The sequence below is a fragment of the Apium graveolens genome, chromosome 2, assembly GCF_009905375.1.
Source record: "Apium graveolens cultivar Ventura chromosome 2, ASM990537v1, whole genome shotgun sequence".
Taxonomy (NCBI): domain Eukaryota; kingdom Viridiplantae; phylum Streptophyta; class Magnoliopsida; order Apiales; family Apiaceae; genus Apium; species Apium graveolens.
Genome location: NC_133648.1, coordinates 32,512,002 through 32,527,486, shown reverse-complemented (window position 1 = coordinate 32,527,486; position 15,485 = coordinate 32,512,002). Strand labels below are relative to the sequence as shown.

The window sequence follows — 15,485 nt, the reverse complement described above, 5'->3', positions numbered from 1 at the left end:
ATTATAATATATCTTTTAAATTCATGTATTCAATATTTATAATAAATATTTTTTAATTAATTTTTAAAATTCGAAATTTATATGTCAACTTCTACTAAGGCCTCATTTGTTTCGATATAACTCACCTATGTAACTTGAAGTTCCTTGAATTTTAAATAAATAACGGTGTTTGGTTTGTTATATTTTAGATCGAGTAAGGGAACTTCAAGTTCCAAGATTTCTATATTTACCACAAACATGGGAAGTTACTTACAAGGTTCCCCAATGGGATGAACTATTACCTGAAAATGTGTTAAACATACCATAAATATATATTTTAGATATTATGTAAAAAATTATTCGCTCCAATAGTACATTCTTCTTAACTAAAAATTTAGTCAATGTCTCTATGTTGGCTATATTTGTTGAATTTCTAACAACCTGTAGTTAAATTAAACATAATATGTTACCATATTCAAATAATATATTCTATTTATAACAACCTGAAATAATAACAACATGCTATTTTTAAAATATAGCCAATCATTATAGGCAACTCCACCGAAGTAGATAACAGGGTAATTTTTTAGATAATCTCTATTTTATATTATTTTAGCTAACAATTTTAACAATACCGTTAGAGATGCTCTTACATAGCTATTCAATATAAAAACATTAAATACTTACCAAAACTAACAATGTAATTTGTAGTTTGCATTGTAATAAACTAGTTATCTTGGAACTTATAGTTGTAACTTAGTTACGGGAAAGTTTAATTTCCACGTTGCCCGCAAGGGTTGACTCAGTTGTTTAAAGAGGGTATAACTATCCTCTTGATCACACCACGGGAGGAGAATTTATGATTATGTCTCCCGAGTTAGAGTCTGTCGTTTAAATACGGTTTACCTTGGTTCACGTTGTTTGCAGGTTATTCCGTGAGCCCGTATGGTTTACTCAGTGCGCACCCAAAGGGTAGCGGTTGCGGGTTAACTACGAGAAAAAAAAATAATTTAAGTTCCCTGTGTATTTACAAAATTGATGAAACAAACGAGAACTAAAGAATATTTTCTCTATAATAATATTTTTTGTCAGCACCAACGATATTACTGTATAGAGGTTTTACTGTAGTTTTATTTAATTTTTTTAATTTAGTAACTTTTTACAATTTTTTTATTAAACATAAAAATTTAACAACACTTTTTATTTATAAAATAATATAAAATAAGATGCTAATGGATTATTGTTTTTCATAAGAAATTATATAATATTTTTTATATTTAATGAATATAAAATTTGATTCATTTATTTTAAATTTTTGTATTCAAGATTATGATATTTTCCGTTAAAACATCACATTTTTAGTTATATTTTTCACCTAATTTATATTATACTATATTATTATAATAGACGACATATTAAATGTTTGATCGCAAATAACACAAGTTAATCATTGATTATTACTGTATAAATTTAATCAAATTAAAAATTATTAGTTGATGAAAATAATAAAAGGTAAACAAGCTGTGAAAAGTGAAAATGTTAAAAAAAAAAAACTTGAACCGTGAGATGAAACTGACTAAACAGAAGCCACCACGTGTACGAACAGGAAATAAGCATTACCAAAAAAGCGCATGAAAGTGCATGCATATATACCACACTTCTCAACTTCCTTATTTCCACTTCAAGGCCCTTGCTTCCTGCATATATATATATTCCCCACTTTCTCACATTTCATAACGACCCCCCTACTATTACTCTCTCTCTAGAAACCCTAGTACGATCATGGCTGTGGGAAGAGGAGCGAAAACTGAGAAGAAGATTGCGTACGATGAGAAGCTATGCAAGATGTTGGATACTTACAATCAGATACTTGTTGTTGGTGTTGATAATGTTGGATCTAATCAGCTTCAGGGTATTAGGGCTGGCTTGAGAGGTGATTCTGTTATTCTGATGGGTAAGAACACTATGATGAAACGTTCTATTCGTGTTCATGCTGAGAAGACTGGGAATGCTTCTATTCTTAGTCTCATCCCTCTCCTTGTGGTACTCTCTCTCTCTCTCTCTCTCTCTCTCTCTCGCCCCCTCTGTTGTTTGGATAGTGTGCAGAAGATGTTTACTGCCACAGTAATTATTATTTGTATTTTCATTTCTATTTTGGAGTTTTTTTTATTAAAAAAGTGTGTTGTTTGGATCTGGATTGTTAGGGAAGATTTTAGTATGAGAGGTTTTTGATTTATGTTATGATTATTTTTAGTGAGTACAGATATATAGATTTGTTAGCAGTAAATAAATTGATTAATATTGTATTGAAAGTATACTTTATACATGATGTGAGATTGTCGCTTTTGAATTATATTTAATCAAGATTTTTTGGTAGATTAGATTGTTATTATTTTGTTGGGTTTGGGGTTTTAAGAAAACATTAAATTACCGGTGTTTAAATATTTTACTGCATGTGAAACAGGGGAATGTTGGTTTGATATTTACCAAGGGTGATCTGAAGGAAGTGAAAGATGAAATCGCCAAATACAAGGTTTGTGAATTTATGCCTTTATTTGGTTGGTAGGTGTCAGTTTTATGTGGTCATGTGATTAAATATCTTGTAAGATTATTATTCCTTGTACAAGATCATGTTGATGTGAGTTAGTTACATAGATGTCTTTATTTCCTTCCTTGTACTACAAAAGATGTCCCCAATACCTCTGATATTCTCTACACTTGTATGGCTATTCAATGTAGAATCATCAAGTAACTCTTTCCTTTATGCTTTGGCATCTTCAGGTGCTTTGGGACTATTGAAAGTTGAAAAGTTAATAAAAAAAATATCTATTTAGGAGTATTATATATATAGAAGATAACGATGACGATAACATATAAATCATCGATAGATATGATTGCCAGGGGCAGGTCTCGGATTGATGTTGATGTGTCCTTTGTTCTGTTTTTTCTTCGAGTATATAATTTATTTCTTAATGTTCTGTATAAGATACTTAATAGAAAAATATTTGGATTTGAGCTTTTATTTTTGCCACTTTTTTTAAACCGTAACTTATGTCCACAGCTCTATCGTAGTGTCTAAGCTTAATAGCTTATGAAGCATATGAAGCAGTAGTAGTTGTTGTTTTACTGTGATATATACTGAATTTTGAATCAGTCACAATAAATTCATGCTTGACTTCTTTACAATCAGTAGCAGTCAAACTCTGAGTTCCGTTTTTCAGGTCAATTATCTTGTTTGGAAATGCTTTTCTCACTCAGGACTAGCCTTTTCACTTTAATTGTCTTCCAAATTAAAAGAGGCATGTGTGACTAGTTTTTACTTGCCTGGAAGAGTCTATTATTTTCAGTTTAATTGATCTTAAAAATCAAGTTGTAAGTGGTATCCTGTCTTGTCATTTTAATTTATGTAGCATGTTTTAGAATTCATAATCACGACGTATGCTTTTTGGTTGATCAGGTTGGAGCTCCTGCACGTGTAGGCCTCGTTGCTCAAATTGATGTTGTTGTGCCCCCTGGAAACACAGGGCTTGATCCATCCCAAACATCCTTCTTTCAGGTTACTTTTTTGATACAAGTTAGTAGAAACATAAGTCCTCAATGTTGCTGATATTATATCATATATACGTTTGCAGGTGCTTAATATTCCCACTAAGATCAACAAAGGGACTGTGGAAATAACAACAAATGTGGATTTAATTAAAAAGGGGGACAAGGTTGGCTCATCAGAAGCTGCCCTTCTGTCGAAGCTTGGTCTGAGACCCTTTTCTTATGGTTTAATTGTGAAGTCAGCTTATGACAATGGCTCTGTCCTCAGTCCTGAGATTCTTGAACTTACTGAAGATGATGTTGCACTAAAGTTTGCAGATGCGTTGGCAAATGTTGCTGCTCTGGCCCTCTCTCTTTCATACCCAAGTATTGCTGCAGCACCATCCATGTTCATTAATGCCTACAAAAATGTCTTGGCTCTCTCTCTGGCCACAGACTACACTTATAAGCAGGCTGAGAAAGTGAAGGAATTCTTGAAGGTCAGTATTCAGTTATTAAAGTGAAGTTTAAATACAAGTTATTTATTTCTGTGCAGAATTTTATGCACAAATAACCTTTCTCTATCTCAAAGTTACATTTAACTTTCCTACAAAGTCTTTGTTTAGTAACAAGGAATGGATCGCTGATCTTATCCGGGAATGATGAATTACATTGAATTTTAAATTTCTCAGGATCCATCTAAGTTTGCTAGCACTGTGGTTGCTGTTCATACATCTGGTGGTCAGGCTGCTCCTGCTAAGGAGGAAGCAAAGAAGGAAGAACCAGAAGAGGAATCAGATGACGATCTGGTTTCTGGTTTGTTCGATTAAGTTGAGTTTGGTCATTTTGCTCTAGAGACTCAGATGTTAAGGGTTTAGTAGTCAATTATCTAAAGACAGCCTGGTTTCTCTGGTATGCTTTGTCTTATGTCTCAATCTGCTAATAGGATTGTGCAGAGTTTTTAGCTTAATATTAAGTTCAAAATCTGCAGAGAGTTTAAGATTGTTTAATAATCTTATGAACATTTAGATGCCTATTCTTTTTGGTTTTCTCAAGACCTTATTGTTATGATATATCTAGAATTCTATATTTACTGAATGCTGGGAAAAGAAGAAATTTGTATGCTTTATGTTAAGTTTGAAGTACTAGGAAAGCAGAAATTAAAGTTGGTTGAGATTTGTTTGCATAAAAAACATGTTTTAATTTCTGCTTTATGTTTTAGCAGAAATGCTTTATGTTTTCAAAACTAAATTCACCTGACATTAAAAATAAGCTAAACTCAGCAAGATGAATTAAAATAAATTACCTTTAATTAGATTGAATAATCATCAAGTTCAATTGATACAAACTAGAAACTGTATAATTAAATTTGAGGTTCTACATCACTACAACACTATCTATTATAATCCACCATGTGGATTACAATCTCTATGTATATTAAAATGCAATTATTAAATTGCAAGTCTCCGCTATGTATGAGCTAATATCTATTCAAGATTTATGATCTGTAAGTCATTGGTCAGAGCATCGGCAGAGTTAAGTTGGCTGGAGACATCTACCTTGAAACCGTAGGCTTAGCACAATACCTGCATATTAAGCAAATGAAGATTATGCATCTTTGTAGTAAATTGGAACAGTATACTTATGCTGAAAAGCACACTTCGCATTATCTGTTTAGGTTTGCAAGGATTATCTCACACATACATCACATAAATTTACATCATTGCCTGTTTATATTATTTTGATCAACCTATTCATTTTCATAAATTTGTAACATAAAATTTTCTACTAATTTCATGCATCGGGTCAAACTAGTATCTAGTGCCTATAGTCCTACAGATGTTAAATTGGCTCAATTAGTTGTATATAGTTTTACAAGAGCAAATGAAGAAATAGAAGGGATTAACATTTATAAAAGTATTTCATGGTAGAAATACAATGAAATACAAGGCAATGATCTCTTACCATTTCAAATAAATGCTTTGAAGGCGCCATAAATTGATTGTTGAGGACATTGCAATAATTTATTGAAGACAATTTCGAAAGTAGCGAACCCCCTGTTTCATAAAAGTTAATGTGATAAGTAAAAACAATATTTGCTAAAGGTGCACGATATCAATATTAATAAGATACTTTTCGTAGAAAAAGATATAAGTAAATTAGACTTGAATGCACAAACAACATATCAGATTAGTTTGTAGTACCTGCAAGGCAAAAGTAATGTCTGCTTCATCTATCTTTAGTGCCACTCGTCTCAGTTTTTCTTCTCGAGATTGACCGAGTTTAAGAATACCCTGCATGTGAAATGACGTGTCATACATTTACCATATATCAATAGTTAAAGTTGTCCTAGATAGGGCATGCTGGTAAATACAAGTTATGCAGGAAGATTAAAAAAAGTTATGGTCAAGTGAACAAATTGGTCAAGGGCGATCAGTGTCCCCACTGCTAGCATTTTTAGTATTATTTCAGTTTTTTATCAATTTGTTATTCATTTACTTACAGTTTTAATTCATCTTCTATGTGCCGCGAGAATGAGTAAAGGATATTTCATGCTTTTTTCGGTTAAATGACTGCAATGTATAATACATCACAAAAGTCTACGACCACGGGTACTTGAGTGTCACTAGTTAAAGATAATATCTTCCTAAATGGAAATTCAATTTAGTTCAGGCAAATTTATTTAGCACCCTCAATCTAAAAAATTTGCATGACTAATATCCTCAAAAAAAAACTCAGAGCATGCTGTTTACCTGGTCACTAAGCACTCTGCACATACTTGAAAGTTCCACTATTCCTATTGGTGGTATTTGCGTTGATTTGCAGACGTCCATGTAAAACTTGTTTAGCTGCATCAATAAATAAAAAGTATGCAACCTAAATTATCCAAGCAAAACTGCCCCAAAATGAAAGATTTTCTTTTTTCAATATAGTAAGAAGCGTACCTCCCCAATGGTTGTATCTTTCTTACCCCTGCGGAACAGCTTCACAGCTGAACAGAGAATTATCTGCTCAAAAAAATTAAATGGGTCTCAGAGAGGTAATATAGGCATATCTCCAGAGACAATGAAAACTTATATTGAGGCAAACACTTCGACTCTACATTAAAAGGTTTCAATGATTATTAGATGAGCCATGTCACTTAAAAATCCCTCTGATAAAAATTAGTTAAATTCAATAGCGCAAGCCTAATTGGGGAAATTGTTGGATACCATGCTTGACTAGATGGTGGTGGTTACCCTTCTAGTCAGCAACAGAATAGTAATTTTTCCTATGAGATTATATAGAAAAGTACTAGTGGTGATAAAACATTATCTATAAACACTTCAGAAAAAAGACTAATTCTCCAAAGAAGCTGTATATCATGTTCCACGATGAGAGGTTACTATTTGACTTTTACAGATCACCTGCTGATCCCAGGCATGTGTGTGTGACTAATAGAATTTTTGTAATAAAAAAATTACCTGCTGATGTTGTGGAAGGGATTGTATAGTCTCGACAACTGGCGATCTATAAGCCTTTGATAAAGCGACTGCCATATGATCCATCCTCACCTGTATTTACAGTGCAAGAGCAAAGGAGTTGGGTGATCACATCAGGCAACAGAAGTAACAAAATTTATAATATAGAATTGGACATTAGTTTGAATCATTTGGAAGTTATTTATTATAGGCAGGTCATCAAAATTAAGAAACCTGTGGCTAAAACATCTTACGCATGTTGACTGTGTTGCAAGCAATATTGAGAGTAAATATGAAATCTATTGTTTTAGACGAACTTAATGTATAAAGAAGATTCTATAAGATAAATTTATTTAAAGAAACTTGTACAACGGATCACAACAAAACTCAAAACATAATAGCTAGTTGTCTATCTAGCCATCTATCCAACAAACTCAGCAGTCCATCTACCAACTAGCAGCTAATAAAATGTAAGAGCTTATAGTAACTGTACAATTACCAAATTTACAACCAAAGTGAGCACTTACTACATTGTTCTCATGCATTTTCGGAATCTCACAAGCAGCAGCTGTTGGTTGCTCAGAAAAACCATTATCTATGGCTGAAAAATTTATATCACATTTGGTTTCTATAATCTCGGCTTCTAATATCTCAATTGCACTCCTGAAACAAAACAATGTATTGATGTAAATTTGGAGCTGGCAAAGCACAAAAAAAATCATGTACGAACTTGATTCTCTCATCTTCTAGACAACGTTTGGCTATATTAGTTTGTTAATCTTCATAGTGGGGGCATGCAAGACACCTCCAACAGCATTCTAAGTTTTCAACAAGTGCGCTATGTGATGCATATTTTAAATAAATCCCTGTGCTGATTGTGGACTGACTTTGGTAAGAGTAATCAATTTTATAATCAACATTTACGTTTTCCAAGATGAGATGTAGTTCATATCCATGTATGTGCTGTGTGGACACCTAAACTCTGCGGGACTCCTAAATAATGAAAATATATACATATGACTACACATTGACTTGGTGATTAAACATAAGCAGCGATAGTTCTATTATGCAGTGCAGGTACAAAGATAATAATGCAACTGTAATCACACCAACCTGCAAATTCCTAGTGCTTTCCTCATGTCCCCAGAAGCAGATGCAACTTTCTGCAATCAAACAACTATTAAAAATTACTCTTAAATTAACCTTGTATGATTTTTGTTTCAAATAATATGAATTTCTGAAATATTCATCCATCAGACACGTATTACAGTTCAGTAACCTTATCTGCAATGCATTAAAATCACAAGGAAGAAACTTAACACCGAAAACATAGGTTATGGTGTTGCTCACCCTGGCACAAAATTCCAATGCTTGCGGTTGAAAGACCATGTATGGAAGAACCTGTTATAATAGTTTCAAATTTGAGGAAAGCATGTATTAGAGATGTTTTTTAAGGAATCAGCAAATAAAGCACACCCGGTTATAAGTTCCACAAAGGTAAATAACACCAAGAGCCTAACATTACCTTTAAACGCTGTTGAATTATCTTGATTATCTGATCCTTGGAGTAGGCTCGAAAAGTTACAACCATAGGCTTGCCTAGCACAAAGAGCAGCAAATAATTATTATAAATTTCATTCCATTGCGTAACAGATTCAGATACATTACATGTATAGAATACAGAATAGTGTCGTTGGTGATGGGTCTGAATGTGATTTACAAGACACTTATATAGTAATAATTTTAACACTGGCTCTTAATAGTTTCAGCAGGAACTAGTTACAAAAGATTGAATCAGAAAATGTTAATAAGTGAGGTAATTGAACAGGGAACTAGTTACAAAAGTTTGAATCAGAAAATGTAAATAAGTGGGGTAATTGAACTGGTACCCTGCATTTTATTTCAATTTAGGCATATAATAACAAAATGCTACTCCCCTAAAGCATAAAAAGTAAACCAAAAGCCTAAAAATATGGCAGTCCTTATCAGGTATGGCAACTTAAAGAGGTGACTGAGTCAGAACTTGTTGCAGCACTTTTAGAAAACCAATCACAACTTTATACTTCACAGAAGTAACAAGTTCAATAGTCTAAGATCTAGTAAGAAGACAATGTAACTAAATTATGGAATATAAAGTAGTTGATCAGATAGGAGCAATTACTCACAATTTAGTGATTGCAGTTTTGGTAGGAACCGGTCGGCAAGATCAATGGCATTAGCTATACCTGCATGTGTAAGTGAACCGAATAATTAGAAGTCACATACAACTTAAGAGCTCACTGTTACTTGATGAGTTAAGCAAGTGGGAAAGGAGAAACAGATCATATCTAATTGATTAGAAAAAGAAAATTAGAAAAGTGTGAGTGCCATTATCACACCTATCAATATGCATCTGGAGAACGGCTTTGTTGTTAGCAGAAAAAGTTCGTGAAGCACAGAGCGGTCTTTGGTAATCAGATAATCCAACTCATCAGCAATAATCAGCCTGTAGCAATTGTATAGATTTAAGCAGCGTAATGTCATTCAATTATATTCAGCAATAATTAGAGTAATGTCATTTAATGTGATTCTTATGTGATCATACAGTCCAAATAATCAGGAATAACAAGCCTAGAACAACCCAATCACTCATAATATACGAAAAAATATGCTCTAGAGATTTAAATTATTCTTTGTTAACATCTTCTTAATCATCTTTGATAAATATGATTGGAAAATTACGGTTTCTAGAGTATGTAAGCAGTATATGGCCCAAATAATTGCTAGCATGGTACTTACATCATTCTCATTCCCGGTGATTGTTGCTTTTGAGAGTAGGAGTTCTGAATTTGCTTTAAAGGTGAAGTCGGACCTCTGGTTTTCTTTTGTGGTTGGCAACTTGTAAGAATCTGCGAGTAACAATAGACTGTCAGCACATGTACATAGAATGCAATAAATTTAACACTGATATTGGTACCTTTGTGAATATGTCAGCAGTATTGGTTAGTGAAGTGCAATTTAAAGTCAAGACATCTGGTTGCTGAAGACCCTCCTGAAAGCAATACATTTGATTTAGTAAGTGGTAATATCAAAATTGTCCAGTATCTCGTACTTTTGCATATACTTTTTATAGCATAATCGTCAGGTCTAACATAAAAATCATTTTGAATCACTCATGGACTTCAAAATGCTTCCCGTCAATAGAAGTATAAGTTTTCAGTTTCCTGACTTGTAAAACTAATGAGTAGGAATGATGAAAAAGCACAGAGAGCAATTTAACAAGACAATTTATTGCTTCCTGTATGCCAACTGAATATGTAAATTAAAAAAGTGAAGTAGCAGAATTAGGGAAGGAGAAATTTGATATTATTTTGAAACAATATTGCTAGAAGAAATAGCTCCCGCAGCTTCATGCAAAACATTAAAAAATTATCATATCAGAAATTTCTTTTGAAATGTCACATTTTTATTTTCCTACCAAGCTAGTAATGCTAAGATCCCCAAGACAGATCTTGAGCAGAAATGTCATTAATAGACACATGTATTATTGTTACTTGTCATCTAGAAGTTAAAACATATTATTTGTGACTCGTAGCATTAATTTTACTATACAACATTCATTTAATCAACTATCAAAAACAAACATTCATTTAATCCCGTTACTCTTGTCCCCCTTCTACTCATCTCCGAACTTTGAGAATATAGTTAAAGAATTCCCATGGCTACTAATTGATTATGAGAAAAATGGACTCAACAGTATTTCTACTAATTAAATACAGAAAATTTGAAGTAGAAGATCATCCAAATTACTACAACACTTCAACCAATTTTAATCATTAGCATACAATACAGAACAATAAGGCAGTTTAAATACCTCCTGTGTCCAATCAATCAGACATCCTTTAATCTTATCCATTGATAGTGATTTTCCGGTCCCTGGCAATCCACATACATACAGACTCCCAGCTTTCTCATGTTTTACACATTGTTTGCAGAACTCTAAGATCTTTTTCTGTTCATCTTCGCGGCACACAACTGTAGGCTGCTCTGTTGATACATGCAAAGCCTCCTTTACAGCGCTCAGTTGATTGACATCTATGAAATCAGATAAAACAACACTTGATTAAATCAAATGCGTAACGTATAGCCGGTCATAACAAATCAGTCTGTCCACTATTTGACTCAAATAGTCATCTATCTTTCCAGCGGAGGGGTTAACAAATTAAGTATTAATTAAAGAAATCTAAAACTTAAAAACAAAACAAATTTACCAAAATATATGATCATATAGGAATTAGTTTAGACAATCCAAAAGATATTTTTATTCCATAACAGTTGGTCTCTGGTTGCTGCTGACTATGTAGGTACCTGTTGGATTCCATACGGGTTTATCCAGAAAACTATCAGACAATTTCTTCACTGGTGTCTTTATGGTCAATTTCTCGGCCAACTCTGTCTTCACTCTCTATAAAAATATAAAATACAGAATGAGTACAGTAAATAATCAAAGTTCAAATAGTTAACAGCACAATTATATATTTGATTACAAAATTTCAGAAAATAACTTACAGTTGCTGGACTATTCGGGCTGTCAACCATAAACCGACGAGGGGATTTTAATTTCATTGGACTGCTTTGTTTAGCAGTATCAGATCTAAGCATTCGTTTCTGAGGACTGGCATTAACATTGGGCTGGACCTCAGCAGCAGCTGAAGATAGGCTACGGTCAACAATTGTCGGCATGACTGGATCTAAATCCTCTTCTTTGTATTAAATCTGAGTCGTGATCTAATAAAATGCGCATAATCCAATATTAGATGTGGAGGCACAAATGATCATAGTTTAACCTAAACTTTTACTTAATTATGTATCTTCGGAGAGGGGCACACAATTACATTTTTCCAAAACAGCTATATTCAACAAATTACCAACAATAATCAACTTATTCTTCAAGAAATTACAGTAATACTTCATTTAAATACTTTGAGCAATATCAAAAACAATATATACTCTTTCTCTTTCCGGAATCAATAATAGATAGCACATCAAAACTAATCACTGCTAGCTTTAATTCACATCTACTATACAGTACAAACACATTATTCTGCTTTATTTTGATACAAATTTTCTCCGCAGTGTCATTCAACGTTCTAAACAATCAAAACAGGTCCATCACTGAAGCATCTTCTATTATCGTATTAAAAAAACTATTATAACTTATTATAAAATTATTCTAATACGCCTCCAAATAACATATAACTGATGCGGACACCGGAACACGGTTACGAATCAACGTTATTAATTCAAATCCAACGGAATTGCGATAATTCAACGTGAACTTTCATCAAACACTTGGTCCTCAACTATAAAATACTGTACAAAAGCTAATAAAAATTAAATTTGGAGACTCTGAGCATCACAGATATCAACACATCATAAACTAAACAATTAATCATAATTCACGAATTTAAAAATGAATTAACTTATAAAATGACTGATATGTACCTGTGATGTGAGAATTGAGATGAGAGTTGAACGGATTTGTGAGCTCCGGCGGCAATAAACAACCGAGATCTGGTGTGTGTGAGTGTGTGAAGATATATAAACATGTATGTATGTGTACCGCGTACCTACCATATAATATAAAATTTAACGCGGGAAAGATGTAAGTGCACGCTGTTCCCGCCATTGTTTTTAGAGGGAAATTCTATATTTTCAAGATTCTAGGCGTCTTTGCATCCGTCCCCTGCAGAGGCGCCTTGATATTTTTAATAAATTTTGATTTTATTTAATAATATGTAATTTTTTCAGTTTATATTATTATTTAAATTTATTTTGTTCTGATTATTTCAACTTTTTAATAAAATTTTATATATAAGAAAAGCAGTAGCTAAGCGCAAGCTGCATTATAATTCATATAATTATTTTATTTATTTATCTTTATAAATTTATCGTTAGTACGATTACGAGTTGATGTAATATTTCTAATATTATTGTACAAAAATTAATAATTACACGAAACTCTCAAAAATTAATTTTTTTATGCAGTTTTCAGATATTCTCGTTTCCAATATTAAGTATTTGTACATTTGTAACAACCTTCAATAAAACATTTCTTCTTTTTTTTTTGTATGACAAAAAACAAATTCTTAAAAAGGGCGTATTTCTTATTTGTCACTTATTTTGGTGACTTGATTTTTTTCTTTCTTGATCCAAGTTGAGCATAGTTACATTTACTTTGGACTATTCAACACATAATGCTTCATAGTCAATAATCTGAAAAACTGATATGCACTTTAATTATGCTTCTCAACTTTAAAGTTGTTGTACCGATGTTGTGTAGCTAGCTATGTTGTTTAATATACCTATAAATTGCAAATTCTCAAAAAATTCATTTGTATCAACGGTCAGACTAACACTAATATTTTATTGCATAATAAATCACGTTTCACTCTCAATCATGTGTGCAAAAATAATATACAATTTTGATTGTTCTATTCAATCTTAAAGTTATATTCATGTTAACTGAATTTGGTATTGCCGTTTAAAATCCACAAATTGCATATACTCAAAAAACTTATTTTAAGTCACTATCAATTCGTTGATCAATATTAATATTTTATTATAATGATTAATCATATTTCACCCTCATTCACATTAAAAAAATATTGTTTGTGTAACAAAATTTGCATATTCACATCATACATTTCTTTATGGACTTCCCGAAATTTCTTAGCGATTTTATAAATCTCGAATATCTTAATTAGATTATCTTCACAAATTGTGATAAAAATCAAAAATATTTTCTTATTAATGTTTTGAATATGTCTCAATAAGGTTGACAATTAATAGCAATACTAATTAGTAAATATTAGTCAACTCTAAAACTCGAATACCGTACTTGTTTTATTTTAAGAAAAAATACCGATTAAAATAATATATAAGAGTCAATCGTTGATGGCTAAATAACGCAACAATAATATTGGGCCCCTTAATTTATTTTCCAACAACAATATTAAAATATTACAACAATAATATGGTTATCTAATTTATTTTTTGTTAGGAATATGTTATAGGTTTGATGATAACTTACCAAAACACCCTAAGTAGATAAGTTAGATGATTTTGTAGCTTTCAACGGATGATCACACTATTTATCCGCTGAAAGAGTAGCTTATTTGAATAAGTTTGTACACATTTGGTATACTAGTTTAGCTGAGTGATTTGGGATTTTAGTTATTTCTAAGTCATGTTGACTACTAGCAAGATATACAAAATAGGTAGGCTAATTGTGTATTGAAGATGCCTTGTAATTTGTTATAAATAAAAAAATATCAATTGTTATGGAACAACTTCAACTGCTATTCTACAAAGCTTCAACAGATGTGCTAGTCAAGTTTCAACGGACGAGCTAACCAAATCTCACGGATGACAGATGAAGTTTCAACGGATGACACCTATGAAGCCTCAACGGATAATCAAGTTTCAACGGACGAGCTAACCAAGTTTCAACAGTTGAAAGTGTATTAACCCCAAATTTTTGGAATTTTATAACCCTAATGAATAGTAACGTTTTGTTCATCATGCTGATTAAGGAAATTTTCATGCCACACTATATAAGAGTACTAATATGGGAATTCTGATATCGTATTAGTTTTTCATAAAGTAAGTGTATGTAAAGATCGTCAGAATTTGAATTCGAACACTTTGATTTTTCCCGAAAATCCACCAGATAACGAAAGAATTGAGTATAAGGTAACATGATTAAAATGATTTAAATTTAAGGATTATAATAGAGGATCATTAAAGAAATATAAAATATAAGGAAAGATTTAAGGAAGCTCAAATAATGAGATCCCGTATATGATCCCTCAAACGGATAACGGCAATGAAAGTTAAGCGAACCGTAAAACATATAAGCGATTATTAGCCAATCAATTAAACACTAATCAAGGGATTAGCACCAAGTGAGGTCATCAAACCACAAGGTGTGGACATGTGGTAGCAAGATGACATGATCAAGGTGACATAAGCATAATTAATTAGATTTGTCAAAGAAAGATTTCTAGCCAAGCATTTAAACTATAGTTTAACCAAAGTCAGTTGTTAATCAAACAACAAAACCACCACAGAGACTCATCAAGTTAACAAGAAGCATTTTCATCTCCTTCTTTCCTCTCAAACTATCGGCCCCTTTCAAAAACAGAAAAAAATATTGGAAGGAGATGATGAATAGTACTTTTAGAAACTAAACTTTGTTTTCTTATGTTCTTTGGAAAGATCAAGTTTGTAGGAGGTTAGATCAAGGTTCCCTAAGGCTTCCTAGCAAATTATCACACCCCAAGAAAGGTATAAACTTCAAACTCTGACCTTTAATTTGATTGTTAGTTAGTTTTATGATTGGTTTTGTGAATGAGAAACATGAATTATGATTATTAGTAGTTTGGTTTAATTTGGAGTGATTTAATCTTGATTATAGTTCATAAGTCTTGATTGTGATTGTTTGGGTTAAAAAATCTGGAGAATATGGACTGGTATAGA

General features: G+C 32.2%; 2 protein-coding genes across 2 annotated transcripts; one reads left to right on the top strand and one right to left on the bottom strand.

Annotated features, from left to right (window-relative positions):
* The first annotated feature begins 1,683 nt into the window (after positions 1 to 1,683).
* On the top strand, positions 1,684 to 4,602 carry LOC141705892 (large ribosomal subunit protein uL10z-like). The gene is made up of 5 exons (XM_074508760.1): positions 1,684 to 2,022; positions 2,444 to 2,512; positions 3,437 to 3,535; positions 3,612 to 4,004; positions 4,197 to 4,602. Exons 1-5 carry the CDS (start codon positions 1,762 to 1,764, stop codon positions 4,332 to 4,334), a joined length of 960 nt encoding a protein of 319 aa, XP_074364861.1. The 5' UTR covers positions 1,684 to 1,761; the 3' UTR covers positions 4,335 to 4,602.
* Positions 4,603 to 4,792: 190 nt separating this feature from the next.
* On the bottom strand, positions 4,793 to 12,686 carry LOC141707248 (cell division control protein 6 homolog B-like). The gene is made up of 18 exons (XM_074510296.1): positions 12,450 to 12,686; positions 11,514 to 11,732; positions 11,313 to 11,409; positions 10,819 to 11,039; positions 9,922 to 9,996; positions 9,744 to 9,853; positions 9,344 to 9,450; positions 9,131 to 9,190; positions 8,491 to 8,564; positions 8,316 to 8,366; positions 8,079 to 8,128; positions 7,493 to 7,628; positions 6,969 to 7,058; positions 6,450 to 6,512; positions 6,258 to 6,353; positions 5,709 to 5,798; positions 5,470 to 5,561; positions 4,793 to 5,090 (listed from the first exon to the last, which is right to left on the bottom strand). Exons 2-17 carry the CDS (start codon positions 11,685 to 11,687, stop codon positions 5,529 to 5,531), a joined length of 1,527 nt encoding a protein of 508 aa, XP_074366397.1. The 5' UTR covers positions 11,688 to 11,732; positions 12,450 to 12,686; the 3' UTR covers positions 4,793 to 5,090; positions 5,470 to 5,528.
* Positions 12,687 to 15,485: the final 2,799 nt, after the last annotated feature.

Bases quoted from the DNA above. Each gene is read 5' to 3' on its own strand.
- LOC141705892 (XM_074508760.1), top strand. From the start codon at position 1,762: ATGGCTGTGGGAAGAGGAGCGAAAACTGAGAAGAAGATTGCGTACGAT. The intron at 2,023-2,443 runs GTACTCTCTCTC...CATGTGAAACAG, and splicing joins GTCTCATCCCTCTCCTTGTG to GGGAATGTTGGTTTGATATT. The intron at 2,513-3,436 runs GTTTGTGAATTT...TTGGTTGATCAG, and splicing joins ATGAAATCGCCAAATACAAG to GTTGGAGCTCCTGCACGTGT.
- LOC141707248 (XM_074510296.1), bottom strand. From the start codon at position 11,687: ATGCCGACAATTGTTGACCGTAGCCTATCTTCAGCTGCTGCTGAGGTC. The intron at 9,191-9,343 runs GTGTGATAATGG...TTACACATGCAG, and splicing joins CTCCAGATGCATATTGATAG to GTATAGCTAATGCCATTGAT. The intron at 6,354-6,449 runs GTACGCTTCTTA...TTATTGATGCAG, and splicing joins AAGATACAACCATTGGGGAG to CTAAACAAGTTTTACATGGA.